The sequence below is a fragment of the Pseudorca crassidens genome, chromosome 14 (assembly GCF_039906515.1).
Source record: "Pseudorca crassidens isolate mPseCra1 chromosome 14, mPseCra1.hap1, whole genome shotgun sequence".
Taxonomy (NCBI): Eukaryota; Metazoa; Chordata; class Mammalia; order Artiodactyla; family Delphinidae; genus Pseudorca; species Pseudorca crassidens.
In genome coordinates this window covers 63,027,605-63,045,589 of record NC_090309.1, presented here as the reverse complement: position 1 = coordinate 63,045,589, position 17,985 = coordinate 63,027,605, and the positions used below count along the sequence as shown (strand labels likewise).

The 17,985-nt window shown below is 36.8% G+C and overlaps 1 protein-coding gene across 4 annotated transcripts in view; it reads right to left on the bottom strand.

Annotated features, from left to right (window-relative positions):
* Window positions 1–39: 39 nt before the first annotated feature.
* The window catches only part of STRN (striatin), a 113,803-nt gene continuing 95,857 nt past the window's right edge, over window positions 40–17,985 (bottom strand). For all 4 annotated transcript variants that reach the window (XM_067703264.1, XM_067703266.1, XM_067703265.1 and 1 more), the window contains 5 exons: window positions 17,198–17,365; window positions 15,408–15,548; window positions 7,174–7,281; window positions 5,996–6,082; window positions 40–5,908 (listed from right to left, as the gene is read on the bottom strand). In XM_067703264.1, the coding sequence (XP_067559365.1) occupies window positions 5,739–5,908; window positions 5,996–6,082; window positions 7,174–7,281; window positions 15,408–15,548; window positions 17,198–17,365 (674 nt within the window). In that variant the 3' untranslated portion in view covers window positions 40–5,738. The remainder of the gene's footprint in view (window positions 5,909–5,995; window positions 6,083–7,173; window positions 7,282–15,407; window positions 15,549–17,197; window positions 17,366–17,985) is intronic.

Here is a 17,985-nt window from a genome sequence, read left to right as displayed (position 1 = left end):
TCTGACAAATATTTCAATTCATGAGACACCTATAGCACATTATCTATATTTGTACACTTTATTTAAAAACAAATAATACACTTAGAGCCACCAAAAAAGGATATCTTAATTAGCTTATCCATACCCTGAATTTACAAAAGAAACTTCTTGCACCACAAAAATTAGCATTTGGATTAATTTACATTAATTGATATTACACCTAAATTTTAAAATACCTGAAGATCAAACAATCTGGCCCAGGGATCACCAGTTGGAGGGGTGAAGGGGTGTGGAGAAAAGGAGTTATTGATGAATCTGAACTGATGATGCCCTGAGGTCAGCTCTAGTAAACTGAAGTGGAGAAGCCATAAAATAACCAGTAGATTACAGGATTTGTAATCCTTCTGGATTACAAAACCAGAAGTGGTTCCTCCTAAAAACAGGTATTAGATCATATAGTTGGGATAGGTATAGGGGATACCTCTTAATCTGGATTGGAAAAAAGCGGTGTGGAGAAGGGGGTTGTATTTGTTTCTCACAAGAGGCAAACTTCAGCCAAACAATGAAAAGAAAGTACGGAGGGTGGTAATGTGGTAGACTGAAGGCTTTCTGATTGCTGATGACACCAAATTTAGCAGCTCTCTACAAGTCAACTAAAATACCATTCTCTAAGACATTTTCAGAGAGGAGCTAACACACAACCAGGGAAAAATCATTCTACGTTAACAAGGCACTCACTGGTTCACAGCCTGTTAAAAACCCAGGCAGACATTACAGTTAATATAAATTAAAATGAACTTTCTGATTTGCATCCAAGGGATGACAGGCATGTGGTCCCAGTTAAATCAAATCTAAAGCTTGGCTAGCAAAGATCCAGAAAATTCTGACCCTTAAGCACCACTTCAGGAATACTCCTAGAATAAATAAGTGGGATCGAGAGATCTCTGTTTGGCTTTATATTCGCTTTTTTTTTTTTTTGGATTAAAAAAAAAAGATGCAATCTGTTTAATACTCTGTGAACCCGGCATCCTTTACAATGACACTGAGATCCAGTTGGATGATGGATATATAGCCAATTAAAAAACTTTCAGTGGCAAAAGTAGAATGATTCAAATCATCTACCAAGGACCTGATCTGTCCTTTGTTTTTTAAACACAGATATGTTAGTTTTCTGGAACTTCTTCTAAAATGAACTGAAGGAATTGATACGTTTCAGAAAAATATACATACAATTTCTGTCAGCTACTACTTTTGTACAACCTGAATCCCAGTGTTAAACAAAATAATGCAATTATATAAATAACTAAACAACACAGTAACAGAGGCAACTTCTGAGTAAATAAAATGAATGATTAGGTACTTAATAGCCTTGAAATAGCTTTCAAAGAATAAAGTAAGCTGAAGAAAATTATACTTAAGAGCTCTTTTCCCATGTAAATCAGTAACAGTTTGGCTCTTGGCTGAAAGCATCACACAGACATATACTAACCAGAGACTATCTCCAACTCACTATCAACATTGACGATAAATTTTAAGCAGTTCTTTCAAAAGAAAATCAAAATTAATTCTAAGCCTTTCAATCTGATTTGTGACATCTTTGTTCAATATAACTTAAATGACAAAGCCTGAGAAAAGCACCAACACAGATTTTTAAATTGCATCCAACCATTATTTTAGATGTCATAAAGATTTGCTTGAGTCAAAAATGGCAGCAATGACAAAGAGGTAGATATGAAAGATGCCATTTAAATACTATTCTTAGGTGGAATTTTAACTAGTTCAGGTGTTTAAAAATCATTAAAAATGATTTTTACTAGTTGAATCTTCATCACATAAGAATCATGACATGCTCTTGTGTAAAGGGGAAATATACGAAGTGCTAAAAAAGTGAGCCTTTAAAAATTACATTTACTTAGCCAACGTTCATGAGATCCCATAATTTTGGTGAATCAATAATTTCTCCTACTACCTGAACTTGACTTACAATGAAAGAAGAGCCATTTTCTTCTCTACTGAAATTTCTAGGAATTCACATTCAAAATTCTTGGAAAGTACTTATGGTGCTCAGAAGAGCACGAAGACAGCGCATGAAATGTCCCCTGAAGTCCTAGAAGTTGAACAGATACATTAAAAAGACATTGATGGTCACAAATCAGGACCTTCACAGATTGGCAAACACTCACACACACACACACACACACACACACACACACACACTCTCTCTCTCTCTCTCTCTCTCCCTCTCTCTCGCTCTCATACCCCTTCCCCCACAAAGAAACTCAATCCTCATCCTCACTGTAAGGCTGCATTTGTATTTTTTTTTTTTAAAGGCACCTCTCTTTCTCTAGCTATTGCCTTCTTGATGATATCTGTTTTGTCAAAAATCCTGAATGTTCAATGGAAATAGTTCAGTACTGAGAATGGAATACTTTTCAATTCACATTTGAATAGTCAGGTTTTCTTACATTCAGATTTTAATAAACTAGAATGACAGTCTTTAAAACAAGCATGCTAGCCTATAATGAATATAGTATATACAGTAATTTAAACATTTAGAACTATATATTATACTGCAAAAGCAAACAGCACAACACTCATCATACTCGTCATTACCTGCTGTGTACACTACCTCCAAAAATGAACATACAAAACAGTAAAATGCACCTATGGTTTTTATATATATATATATATATATATATATATAGTCTATATATATTATATATATTCCTACAATATATATAATATATATTTATAAAATATACATACATTTTAGACATTTTCAAATAAATCTTCATCATTATCTCCCAAAGAAATTTATAGCAAGAATACTGAAGGAATGAAAGTCAGATAAACAAAAAATTTCTCACAAAGTTCGTTATCAGTGATGCAGCTCAATTCCCCCCCTTTTAGTCATAACTAAAATGATTATAAAAGCTAAATACTTTGCATAACTAATTATCTGTTTAATGGCAAAAATTGCTAAACTTGTTCAATAGAAAAATACTGAAGGTCATTATATCACTTATGTTAAATACCTGTCTATGGTTCAAGTAGCAAATGAGCTCCATATGACAGCTGAGTTTTGAGAAGGGTGCTGCAAGCTCCCAGAGATGTATCCATAGCATGTGAAGATAAGGCAGGGACCCACATCTCCTGCTGATTTCCATACTATTCCAATACATTTCATACAAAATATTTACAAATGAAGCACTATGACAGCATTTCAGTGACTGTTCAAATCTAGAATTTGTTCATTTTGTCAATTTTCATTGAATTTTTGATAAACTGAGGGAAAATTCAGACACATATATATGCTTCTATCTGGTTGGAAGACAGCTTTGCCTCATTTCTACACTGAGATCATAACAGTGCTAGTGGAGAAGAATCTCTGTTTTTGGGTACAATCTCCAAGAGCACAGCACTGGCTTTCTAAGGAACTTTCAACAGTTCCATCATTTGCACTACGGTCTACATATCTCATGGTTGTTTTCTACTTACTAACAGAAAAATGCATTTCAACCATGCGGCATAAAACGCAGGTGAAGAGAGTGGCTTGGTTTTGAGAATTCCAGTGACAGAAGGAAAGCAGGCACTGCGGACCTTGGAAAGTAATTAAAGCAATAATTGGTAGAACAATAGCCTGTAGTCATCCATCACAAATCTGCCAATTAAGAGCACCTGACTGGAATTTTCCAGTATCCTTCTACAAATGTTAGGTCAGCAACATCATTTATTTACTTTGTGAACAATCAAAAGAGGAATTCGCCAAACACAATGTGGAATTCTATACCTGCATGGGAATATAAACATTTAACTGGTAGCTCATATCCAGGTCAAATCATTTGAATACACAAAGGAGTCCCTTGAGCCCACTGTCAACCAAAGCACAGATGAAATGACAAGGTAGCTGTGTCAAAATATTAAAGCATATCTGTATATCAATTAGGCAAATTTAACACAGGTCTTTAAAGAAAACTTGCCTGTATACTACAGAATTCCAGAGGCAGATAAGCAGAAATTTTAAAGAAAAGCTGTTGATTGACACTATCGTGATAATACTTCTTCAGGGAGTAGTAGATGTACATATTATCAGAAGTGCCATTGTTATGCTAATGGAATACATGGGCATAGGAATGTAGGAATTACATTAAAAGGTTAAATATTTATGGATATGGACTTTTTTTAAGTCTGAGAGCCTATTAAAAATACATTTTGCTGAAAATTTGGGTATTAGTAACTTATTTCTAATTTCCAGATTGGTCTCTGACATTTTGGGCAAATAAGAAAGAGTGTGAGGAGAGGTGAGACAGTTGTAGGGATGAGGTCTATATACTGGGTCCAGACAGTGGGGTCACGGAAATCCCAAGAGTTGACCATATGTGGGTCATAGGTAAGGTGCGCTTAGGGAACCCTGGTCCTTCAAGAATGGTTTTCCCCAGAAACAGTATTGATTCACTGCCTACTAAAACATGCTGTGTATTCCAATTAGACACTGGAGGTGGGTAGGGAGAGGGAAAGAAAGAAAGAACGCTTTAACCAATATTATACACCAAACTATTCCATCCAGATTTCCAAGAGGTTCTTCTTCTTGGAGATATTAATAAGGGAATTCCTGGGGCAAAAAACATTTGCTTTATTTAGTACTTCTGCAAAAGCAGCTGCCTGAGGTTAACCATATCCTTTGGACTATTAAAACATAATAATTATTAACTATTTTTGGTAGGTGTCAGATAATTTGAATGTAAGAGACAAAGAAGAAACAGTAGAGATCATCTGAAGCATGGTTATGTGGGTTTTGATAAATAAGTACTTGCAAATAACTTCCAGCTTTTCAACCACTGAAAGGTAAGATTTCATTGATAGGAAATAATCACTCTGGTACTATAAACATCACATGAATAAAATGAATTTTAAAATTAACAGAAATTATTATAAAGATATGACCTGCTTGCCATTAAAAATAAACAGAATCTTAAACCTGAATAAGTTAAATCTTTTAGTAAAAGCAGACTCTATCAACTATTCTTCATAATGGTGAGTGTTTTTGACAGCTAAACTTTAGAATGGTACCAAATCTATTTTCAAAAATGTAATACAATATAGAAATCTGCTTAAAAACTAAATATTTGTTTAGCATTTCTGAATAATAATATATTTAACATGTTATTGCATTTCTTTTTTTCCCTCTAATAGGTAAAATGTTTTCCCAGGTGCTTCATGAGAACAGTTGAAAGGAGAGCTAAATTAAAAATGCATTTTAACACTGCCTGGTCATTATGCACATAGGGGTTAGTACAGCAGATATGATAAAGATTACTGTTTTGACTACCTAATATGTTTAACAAGATTTCTCAGGGGAGAACTAGGTCTAAATTTCCACTCTTCCTCTACTCATTCCCAGCCATCAACCTTTTTAATTATCCCTTATAATGTGCCCTATTTACTCAATAGGGGCAAGCTAAACCTATGTTCTTCGCTCAGGCCTGCCTAGCGAATTAGAACAACCTCAGAAATAAAAGCTCCTATTTCGGGAAAAATTTTAAAGTTTTCAGGCTCACAGATTCAGCTGAGCTTGCAGCAACCTGAACAAACCTTAGTTTTAGAAAACGAATTGCAAAACTATACTTTAACAAATGTTCTCTGTGCTCCTTCAGCAGAACAAAAGGGCTGGATGGGTTGACTCTTGCCCCGGTCTTCTGTATCTCTTTTGTGCAGTTGATTATTTATAAAGAGCTAGAAGGTGAAGATGATGCATTGTGTCATACAAAGACTTTAGCCAGTGCATCAGCCCCAGCACTGGCTATATAGCATTTGGATGGGTGGAAAGCTACATCATGAATTGATTCTTCAAACTTTTTCCGATGAGCTGTGAACTCTTGGATACACGTCTTACTTTCTAGGTTCCATAAACGTATTGAACAGTCATGACCTATATCAAAAGAAAAGAAATTAAGAGAAAAATTACATTAAATATAAAAATGGTAAGAATAAATAAATAATCCATAGTTGTACTTACTGCCAGACATTAAGTACAGGCCATTTGGATCAACTGCTAAACTTGTAACAGCTTCTAGGTGGGCTACCATCGAGTGGATCAGTTTGCCTTTGGAAAAAGAGATTGTTACTCTTTAGTAATAGTTTACCTTATCCTGAATACAAGCCAGCTACCTCGCTGTACTGGCTTCGCCAGTCACCCCTCTCTGTGTAGTCTCTACATCAATAGCTTTTCCAACTGCGAAAACAACACATGTCTCCCTCCCTGCTCTGGCCATGATGATAATGAGAAACAAAAGCTCAAATTTCAGATTATATTTTTGTCTTTCACAAATTGGAAGTCATTAATTTGTACACACATATTCCTTTAAGCCATGTTCATTAACTAAAACTCAGACATTATTCATCACTGACTTTGCATCCTTTAGCTACAGGCAAATTATCTGTTTTGTGGAAGCAGAAGAAAATACTGAGACAAAGACAAAGTAACAGAGAGAAAACCTGGCCACAATTTTGGTGGAAACAGTACATAGAAAGAGATTAGAAATGTTAAATTATTCATCACTTGCAGCTAAGCAAAGTTAGCAGAAGTCAACACATTTACAAAGCCAGGAGCAGATACTCAGGTAAATATGGCTGCTAATACAGTGAGTTGTTCTCCCAACCAGCTCTTCATGCATTTCCTTTAGACTAGTGAAATATAAGCTAATAAAAATTGGGAAAGCCTCCATACCTCAGTGCAAATCAGTCAGGACCAAATAATCAGTATTATAATACAGAAAAAATTTAGTCCATGGAAAAACAAATAAAATAAATGAAATGACTCAGGGGTTTGCCATCTGTAATGATCATATGCCTCTACTTCCAGTAAATTTCTACTTTTCCACAATATATTCAAAACAAGAGATCATTTTATTGGTATCTGAATGAATTTTTCATTGTGTTCCTAGTAATAACCTTGGCTCTAGGGCCAAAATATAACACCTATTTACTATTAAATAAACCAAGATGATTCTATATGCTATCGTGAAGACTAGTTCTTAGCAGATTTAGATGGAGTAAAAAGAAACTGATCTGGGAGAGGATTTGTGTTTCAGTGCCTATTCGCTGACTATAAAGCCACTAACAGACACCAAAATTACAGCTGGGATTTTTTTTTTTTTTTTGCTTTAACAATAATCAATTTAAATAAATTCTTACCTGTATTGTTATCATAGAATTTGATATGCCTGTCTTCATGAGCAGTGATGCTGATGGGAAGAGTGGGATGACTGATGACTCTATTTATTTGGCAGGAAGAGGTGGCTGCTAAAAAGAAAAAATTAAAGAGCAATACAAATTTGTCAAAGTTACTATTTCTTCACACAAAAAAGAACTGAATATTCACCTAAGAGATTGGAAAAGTAAATGATATGACTTTAACTTGTCTTTAGTTCATTTATTCTGCAATTGTGTTCATAATTGAGATGTTAGGAAATGAGAATCTCCTGAGCAACACTCTACTGACAAACCTAGAAGTACCTGGGAATTAGAATTTCCTTTTCCACCACCTGCTATCAATGGATGCCACCTAGAGCTTAGCCCAGAGCCACTGACATTTCTCATCCTACAGTGTTCTATGATACTTTTGCTACTTTAATAAAATTCCATCATTACTTCACATAGATAATTCCCAAACTTAAATCTCAGCTCATTCTAGATACAGAGCTCTTTATCACATGGTTATCATCTAAAGATAAACGTGACAAAGAGAATTTTTAACTCTTTAATCTTCTCTTTCTCATAATAGAAATGGTCATTTAACAGTCTACCATGTTTCGAATCTGAAAATAGCATCCTAATAGTATTTTTTTGCACACTACTTAATTGTGTTCAAAGAGATCTTAATTATACACACAATGAGACAGGCAGGCCACATGTCATTAGGTTCATAACACAGTGAATGAACCAAGGTCCAGAAAACATCGGTGACTTCCCCAAAATCATGGTAACAAAGCTAGTACCTATTCTAATTTCTACCTCTATCCCAACTAGATGACTCATGCAAATCAGGCAACTGCCAAAATCGCTACCTAAACTATCACAAGTTCCTCCTGACAGCCTTTTATGAAGTGGAAATCAATTATTAAGAACTTAAGTTTAATTAGTGATTTTTGTTACAATACTTTTTACAAGAAAAAAAGGGAAAATCTACACAAAGATAACACTAATTTAAGATATGTCAAAGTTAAAAACTAATTATTATATCATGGTCTTGGGAGAAGGGATGTCCTTATAAAGTACATTATTGGGACAACTGGCAAATTTGAGTGTAAACAATAACAGCATGTGTCAATGTCAAATTTCCTGATTTTGATAATGTAATGTGCTGTCAGAGAATGTCCTTATTCATAGGAATTACATGCTAAAGGATCTAGGGGTATAGGTATATAATAGGTATATAACGTCTCTTAAATGGCTCAGAATTTTAAATTATACACAGAGAATGATAAAGTAAATGTGACAAATATGGCAAAATGTTAAAAACTGGTGAATCTGGGTGAAGGTTAACCAAGAATTCTTGTACTGTTTTTGAAACTCTTCTTTGAATAGGTATCATGAAGTTACACTCATAATAGAAAATACAGTGATGCATAGCTAAAAATAGCTCCAACATTAGTCTACTCTATTGGATTTTCATGTGGTACCTAGAAATATGACATCTTAAAAGCTGAAGGTAGTCTTTTTCCAATGCTAATGGCAGGCGGCCACCCAGCCTGTTATCTAAGTGCACAACAAAAAGTCACTTGACCATGTGGAGTAAGCTCTGGGTCAGTTATATTCATTTTAAATGGTCCTAAACAAAGAGTTTAGATTAAAAATTCAGCCTATGGATATTTTTTCCTCCAGAGATAACACACCACTGACCAATATCTACTGTAAGGTCTAGCAGGAGAATAACAACAAAATACAAATACTTTAAGTAAAGTATCCGATATATTTTGGGAGAGAAGTTTCTGAGGATAGCTTCAATTACTTTGAGATCTAGAAAAGAAGCATGATAGAAATCAGGCAAAAGAAAATTCTTATTTAGTAATACTTTTTAAGGAAATTTCTCCAGGTGATGGTAAATCAGACAAGTAAAAGTAAGCAAAATACAAAGAACACTAGAAATAAACTGAAGGCCTACTAGCCATCATTCTAACAAAGAGTCTAAAAGAATCCTCCAAATATTTATATTCAGCTTATGATCTAAAAATAGTTTACCTTTCCAATGGGTTCACAAGTACCCAATTACCTGCTTCAACTACCTTTAACTTAATCATAGTCAAATCACCACTGCCATCAATAAGAAGAAAGGTAATTTATTCTGATTCTAACAACAAACATCTTTCATCCTTTTAAACTATATGAAATTCACTTTTACCTTAAAACATGTTTGGTCTGAACTTTAATTTAAAAAAACACCTGCTAAATTCCAGAATACAATAACATAGTCAAATATAAACAGCTAAGGGAGTCACAGTAGAAAGAAAGAAATTTGCTTTATATAACTCTAAAGTAATCAAACTGATAACTTAGGAAATGTCAGGACATATTATTATAACTCGAAATAGTTATCACTTATTCCAAGAATGCTGCCTTTGCTCAAAACGTTCTTGGCATTCTTCTTCAGAAAATGCTTCTAGTATCAGGCAAAAAGTCATATGACTTTACAGTTATACATTGTGAGGGAGAAATGGAATTGCCTAGTTTAGCTTATCCATCTCACTCACTGACTTGAGACCTTATTAATTTGTAGCAGTCATTAAAATCAACATTTACGTTGAGGACGTTCAAAGAATTGACCATACTCTCTGAAGGTAATTTGAAAAATGCTAACATCCTTCTTAATTTCATATTGGCTTTTTATTTTATTACAGTAGCTTTAGGTCATATATCTAAGCATGATTTTAAATTTACTAAGAGAGGGCGAAGTCAAGACGGCGTACTAGGAGGACGCGGAACTTGCATCTCCTCACAACTAGGGCACCTACCAGGCACTGGTGGGGGACCACGGACACCTAAGGGGACGGGAGGAACCCCCAGCGACCGGGTAGGATGTGGGGCGTGGTGGGGAGTGAAGGGGGCGGAGAAGTGGAGGCGGGACGGGACTGGCACCCCTGAGGGATGGATGGGGGAGGGGAAGGGAACCCATGCTGAAGGGAGAAATTGGGGAACCATTGGGCGGGCAGAGGATCTATACAGATTGCCAACAAGCACATGAAAAGATGCTCGACATCACTAATCATTAGAGAAATGCAAATCAAAACTACAATGAGGTATCACCTCACACTGGTCAGAACGGCCATCATCAAAAAATCTACAGACAATAAATGCTGGAGAGGGTGTGCAGAAAAGGGAACCCTCTTGCACTGTTGGTGGGAATGTAAATCGATACAGCCACTATGGAGAACAGTATGGAGGTTCCTTAAAAAACTAAAAATAGAACTACCATACGACCCAGCAATCCCACTACTGGGCATATACCCTGAGAAAACCATAACTCAAAAAGTGTCAGGTACCACAATGTTTACTGCAGCTCTATTTACAATAGCCAGGACATGGAAGCAACCTAAGTGTCCATCAACAGGTGAATGGAAAAAGAAGATGTGGCACGTATATACAATGGAATATTACTCAGCCATAAAAAGAAACGAAATTGAGTTATTTGTAGTGAGGTGGATGGACCTAGAGTCTGTCATACAGAATGAAGTAAGTCAGAAAGAGAAAAACAAATACTGTATGCTAACACATATGTATGGATTCTTAAAAAAAAACTGGTCATGAAGAACCTAGGGGCAGGACAGGAATAAAGACGCAGACCTACTAGAGAATGGACTTGAGGACACGGGGAGGGGGAAGGGTAAGCTGGGACAAAGTGAGAGAGTGGCATGGACATATATACACTACCAAACATAAAATAGATAGCTAGTGGGAAGCAGCCGCATAGCACAGGGAGATCAGCTTGGTGCTTTGTGACCACCTGGTGGGGGGGATAGGGAGGGTGGAAGGGAGACACAAGAGGGAGGGGATATGGGGATGTATGTATACATATAGCTGATTCACTTTTCAATACAGCAGAATCTAACACACCATTGTAAAGCAATTATACTCTAATAAAGATGTTAAAAAAATAAAAAATACAAAAAAGAAGTTCATAGTCACTGAAAAAAAAAAAAACTTTATACAGATAATATTCCTCTGGGCTCAGCCCATAATACTGCATTTCCTGTTGCCATGACATCAGTGGTCACTATTACAATCCCCAGGATTCTGTGTAGTGGAGGGGGTGGGGAGAGGGAGAGAGAGAAAGCCAGAGAGGACAGTAGTTTTTCTTTCTATTTCCCTTCTTTTTCCAATTCTTTCTTTCTTTTATCTCAAAGAAACACCAAAAGAAAAGTGCAAGCCAAACAGGCAAGGGAGGCAGGGGAAACTTTTGCCTTTTGTCAATATGTTGGCTAAGGATGCACCAGGCTCCTTGAAGATGTGCCCTGAGTCAAGCTATCTGCACCGGACACTCTTGGTTGCCTAAGCAGAGCACCTGCTTCCCTGCTTCCTCCTTTATAACACAACCCAACTTGGTAAATGAATAAATGTAGCCAGAGGGCTCAAAGGAAGCTGGTCTATCCCCAGCTCCTGGGGAGGATCCCAATTCCAAGTCTATGCCAAGGATGGTTTTGTGTGTGTGTGTGTGTGGTGTGTGTGGTGTGTGTGTGTGTGTGTGTGTGTGTGTGTGTGTGTGTGTGTGTGTGTGTGTGTGTGTGTGTGTGTGTGTGTGTGTGTGTGTGTGTGTGTGTGTGTGTGTGTGTGTGTGTGTGTGTGTAGTCCCCCTTGCTGGTGACTGCTTCAGGACCGCAGGCTTGAGCCCATCATCCCAGGGCTCTCTCCAGTTGATCGTGACTATTCAAGGGTGGGCTGTGTCCCAAGATGTATCAGACAGACAGGAAGGAAAAACTTTAATCGTATGTTTTTCAGGGTGAGGTCGCCTCTCTTGTTGGAAATAAACAAGGGAGCAGGTTGTTCCAGGTATGCTGGCAGCCATGTTGTGACCACGGGGCAAGTTAGGCTGAGGAAAAAGCCAGCACATAAAGGAGGAAGGCAGCCAGATGAATCAGAGAAATGGAGCTGGAGCTCTGATTGTCTTGTGTCTAGAGGTCGGTGCTTTGCGATGACCTAGAGGGGTGGGATAGGGAGGATGGGAGGGAGGCTCAAGAGGGAGGGGATATGAGGACACGTGTATGCATATGGCTGATTCACTTTGCTGTGCAACAGAAACTAACACGGTATTGTGAAGCAATTATACTCCAATAAAAATTAAAAAAAAGTATTTAGACATTTTAAAAAAATAAAAAAATAAAAATAAAATAAGCTACAAGGATATATTGTACAACATGAGGAATACAGCCAATATTTTATAATAACTATAAATGGAGTATATATAACCTTTAAAAATTGTGAATGACAATACTGTACACCTATAACATATAATATTGCACAGCAACTATTCTTTAAAAAAGTAAAATTATGAGAAATGAAAAACAGATTTATTTTATACAGGCCTATCTCATTTTATTGTGCTTTGCAAATATTGTGTTGTTTTAAAAATTGAAGGTCTGTGGCAACCCTGTATTTAGCAAGTCTATTGGTTCCATTTTTTCAATAGAATTTGTTCACTTCGTGTCTATGTCACAGTTTGGTGATTCTTGCAATATTTCAAACTTTTTCATTATTAATATTTGTTATGGTGATCTGTGGTCCCCGATCTTTGATATTACTAATGTATTTGTTTTAGGGTGCCATGAAGTGCACACATATAAGACGGTGAACTTGATAAATGTCGTGTGTGTTCTGACTGCTCCACCGACCAGCTGTAACCTCATCTCTCTCCTTCTCCTTGGGCCTTCCTAGTCTCTGAGGCACAACAATATTGAAATTAGGCCAATCAGTAACCCTACAATGACCAAGTGCTCAAATGAAAGGAAGATTTGCACACTTCTCACTTTAAATTAAAAGCCAGGAATGGTTAAGCTTAGCGAGGAAGGCATGTGGAAAGGACAAGCCAAAAGCTAGGCCTCTTGCTCCAGTCAGCCAAAAGTTGTGAATGCAAAGAAAAAGTTCTTGAAGGAAACTGAAGGTGCTATTCCAGTGAACACATGAATGATAAGAAAGCAAAACAGTATGGAGAAAGTCTTAGGGGGCTGGATAGAAAATCAAACCAGCCACAACATTCCCTTAAGCCAGAGCCTAATCCAGAGCAAGGTCCTAACTCTCTTCAATTCTATGAAGGCTGAGAGAGGTTAGGAAGCTGCAGAAGAAAAGTCTGAAGCTAGCAGAGGTTGGTTCATGAGATTTAAGGGAAGAAGTACTGTCTCTGTAACATCAAAGTGCAAAGTGAAGCAGCAAGTGCTGATATAGAAGCTGCAGCAAGTTACTTAGAAGATCCAGCTAAGATAATGAATAAAGGCGCCTACACTAAACAACAGATTTTCAATGTAGATGAAACAGCCTTCTATTGGAAGAAGATGCCACCTAGGACTTTCATAGCTAGAGGGAAATCATGCCTGGCTTCAAAGCCTCAAAGAACAGGCTGACTCTCTTGTTAGGTGCTAATGCAGCTGGTGACCTGAAGGTGAAGCCAATGTTCATTTACCATTCTGAAGATCCTATGGCCCTTAAGAATTATGCTATATCTACTCTGCCTGTGCTTTATAAAGGGAAAAACAAAGCCTGGATGACAGCATATCTGTTTACTACATGGTTTACTGAATATTATAAGCCCACTCTTGAGACCTACTGCTCAGAAAAAAAGATTCCTTTCAAAATATTACTGTTCACTGACAATGCACCCGGTCACCCAAGAGCTCTAATGAAGATGTACAATGAGATTCATGTTTTGTTCATGCCTGCTAACACAACCTCCATTCCACAGCCCATGGATCAAGGAGTAATTTCAACTTTCAAGTCTTATTATTTAAGAAATACATTTCATAAGGCTACAGCTGCCATAGCTAGTAATTTCTCTGATGGATCTGGGCAAAGCCAATTGAAAATCTTCTGGAAAGGATTTACCATTCCAGATGCCATTAAGAACATTTGTGGGGCTTCCCTGGTGGTGCAGTGGTTGAGAGTCCGCCTGCCGATGCAGGGGATGCGGGTTCGTGCCCCAGTCTGGGAGGGTCCCGCGTGCCGCAGAGCGGCTGGGCCCGTGAGCCGTGGCCGCTGGGCCTGCGCTCTGCAACGGGAGAGGCCACAACAGTGAGAGGTCCAAGTACCGCAAAAAAAAAAAAAAAAAAATTTGTGATTCATGGGAAGAGGTCAAAATGTCAACATGAACAGGAGTATGGAATAGGTTAGTTCCAACCCTCATGGATGACTTTGAGGGGTTTAAGACTTCAGTGAAGGAAGTACCTTCAGGTGTGGTGGAAATAGCATGAGAACTAGAATTAGAAGTGGAGCCTGAAGATGTGACTGAATTGCTGCCATCTCATGATAAAACTTGAATGGATGAGGAGTTGCTTCTTATGAATGAGCAAAGAAAGTGGTTTCTTGAGATAGAATCTACTCCTGGTGAGGCTGCTGTGAAGATTGTTGAAATGACAACAAAGGATTACATAATTACAAAAATCCTGTTGATCAAACAGCGGCAGGGTTTGAGAGGATTGATTCCCATTTCAAGAGAAGTTCTACTGTGGGTAGAATGCTATCAAACATCAACGCATGCTACAGAGAAGTTGTTCGTGAAAGGAAGAGTCAGTCAATGCGGCAAACTTCACTGCTGTCTTATTTTAAGAAATTACCACAGTCACCCAACCTTCAGCAACCACCCGCTGATCAGTCAGCAGCCATCAACATCATGGCGAGACCCTCCCCCAGCAAAAAGATTATGACTCACTGAAGGCTCAGATGGTGGTTAGCATTTTTCAGCAATAAAGTACTTTTAAATTAAGATATGTACACACTTAACAGTCTGTACTATAGACTAAACATAACTCTTATATGCACTGGGAAAGCAAAAACTTCATGTGACTCACTCTGTTGCAATATGTGCTTTATTTCAAAGGTCTGAAACTGAACCCGCAAAAACTCCAAGATATGCCTGTATTCAGAATAAATATTATTGTCTTCAAATAGAATTGAAAACTAAGCATTTGGTATAAAATTAAACTTGACTTCTCTTTAGAATAGCTCAAATGCTACTTCAAACAGTATAGTTATACATGTGAATAAACTTAACCTAAAGACTTAAAATCAACTGTAAATCATTATATCCTTCTAATAACTGTGTTATATGATTTTGAGGCAGAACATTTTATAATGACAAGTGTTTTTCATAGTTGACTCTAGTAGTTATAATTCTGATAACGTTTAAAAAATTGATCCAAACACAGACTACTTAAAATTGGTATACATACTTGAATCTAGGTTGGATTCTAAAGTGAGAATGCGTTGTTGTGTTTCCATGTTAAAGATGCTTGTGTATCCTTTGCTGAATGATGCTACCATATGGCTCGGGTCACTGCTCACTAGATCCACAGAGGCAGGGATTCCCAATTCTAAGAGTCAGAACATATTCGAAGAGAATGGCAGTTAGAGGGTCTACTTCACAATGTGCTTAGAATATAGCAAAACAAACGGTGGTATAAGAAGTAAATAAGGCTCAACATTAGAATAAGAATTAGCTCATAGTCATTCAGTGCAGATTGTTTCTTTCATTACTCTTAGTCCTAGTCTATTTTATCATCCTTACTTGTTTACCACATCTTCTACCACTCACAGCTACTGTATTCATTGAATCCAAGCCTTTATTTAGAAATAAATGGAAAACATATGGACTACAAGTTTTTCTGCTTCCACCTCAAATCAACCTGGGGTTTAGAGGGGCATCACAGGAATTCTTCATTTTAAAAGCCCATCTCTCAATAGGAATTCTAACTCTCTAAAAGTATGGAATTTAAGAAGTAAAAACTCAAATTGTTATTTATTGGTAGAGTTATGCAAATACCAAATGCAGGCAACTCATCAAAACCTAGGCACAAGTTATGGCAGCTCAAGAATAAAGAAGGTATTTTTATTTATCATCTAGAATAGGGTAAAGCTTGGAACTTATTTATAACCATAAAAAAATATAATTCTATGTATATGTGAATATAATCTGATTTTTTAAATCTGGTTCAAAATCTAAATAAGCTAACAGTTCAAAAATGTGTATCTTCCAGAAGGTACATTAATGGCCAAAGAGCACACAAAAAAGGTGCTCAGAATAATTAGCCACCAAGGAAATACAAATTAAAATCACAATGAAATACTGCTACACACCCACCAAAATGGCTAAAATTAAATATATCCTCAACACCAAATGTTTGTAGTTAGGATGTAGAGCAACTGGAATTCTCACACGGTGCAGTCAGTGGTGTAACATGGAACAACTACTTTCAAAGAAAGTCTGGCAATTTCACATAAAGTTAAAACACACAATTCTAATTCTAAAGCCCAGAAATTCTATTTCCAGGTCTTTACCTGCCTGTGATTAAAAAAAAAAAAAAAAAAAATTCACAGCAGCTTTGTTCATAATAGGAAAAAATGGAAACAACCCAAATGTTCATGAAGAGTTAAATGATAAACACAGTGGTTTAAGGAAATACTTACTACTAAACAATAAAAATAAATTATTAATGCTTATTACCACATGGATGAATCACAAGAACACGTGAGAGTAAACGTCAGATACAAAAAGAGTGCACATTGTATGATTTCATTTATGTGAAGTTTTAGAATAGACAAAACTAATTTATAATGAAAGAAATCACAATAGTGGGTACCGCTGGTTAGGAATGGGGAAGGTGGATGACTGGGAAGAACACAAAGAAACTTTAGGGGCAGTGAAGGAAATGTTCTATCTTGATAGGTGCAAGAGTTTTATGTATTTGTCAAACTCATGAAAATGTACCCTTGATATCTGTTTTTTACTGTACAGAAATCATATCTCAATTTTTAAAAATTCAAAAAAGGCATGCTATTTCACCAAATAGTATGCTTTTTAAACTTATACATACTAAGTTGGAAATTCAAGCAAATATATTTTTACTGCTTAAAAACAACCTTCAAATTAAACAGTAAGAGTTTGTAGAATCATTTATTTATTTGTTCTTTTTAGAATAATTTTATAAAACACTGAGTAAAATAACGGAAAAAAAGTATGTACCTTGATTATCATTAAATACACTCAGGGCTGGAGCAGCCTCGGTTGTATTCCATAAACGGAGAGTGCCATCTGCTGAACAGGACAACAAACGCTGGTGCGCTGCGCTGTAAGCCAAACCCCAGACTGCATCGGTGTGGCCTAAGAGAGGGCCTCTTAAAACAGAAGGATCTGTAAGAACAGCAAGAATGCAGGGAAAAAAGCACAAATCATAAAGGTACTTAGATTCCAAAGGAAAGTAAAATATACAAAACAAAAAGTATAAAATACACCTCCTAGTTTCTATTTTTCTTCTGAAATGTGGCAAAAACAGGCTTGGAAACATGCAAATGTAGGGTTTGAAATGTCTAAATTAAAATTTTAAAGTACATATATTTCTCCTTAAAAAAATTACATATTTCCTTCTCCCTCCCTTTTTTCTTTCCATTTGTCTTGATTTTTTTTAAAAAGCATGTTAACATACACCATTTGAATTTAATCTACTTTCAGAGAAACCACAACTCACATTCCCTGAGGAAGTGAACGGAGACCCTTTCCCTCCTCTGATGTCCTTCAGCACTTTGGATACACTCTTCAGGCCATTTGTGCTATGAATGGCAGTCATTCTTGGGAGCAACAGGCCTCTGTCATCATTAATGGACATGAACTGAGACCTACAGGGATCCCCAAATGCTCAAACAGCAAGATGTGACACATGAATGATGTGCATGTGGGGGGGGGGGGCAAGGAGAAGGCAGGGGAGGGGGTTTGCTTAGCACTGTTTCCTGATAAAAGCCAACTTGGAAATTTTA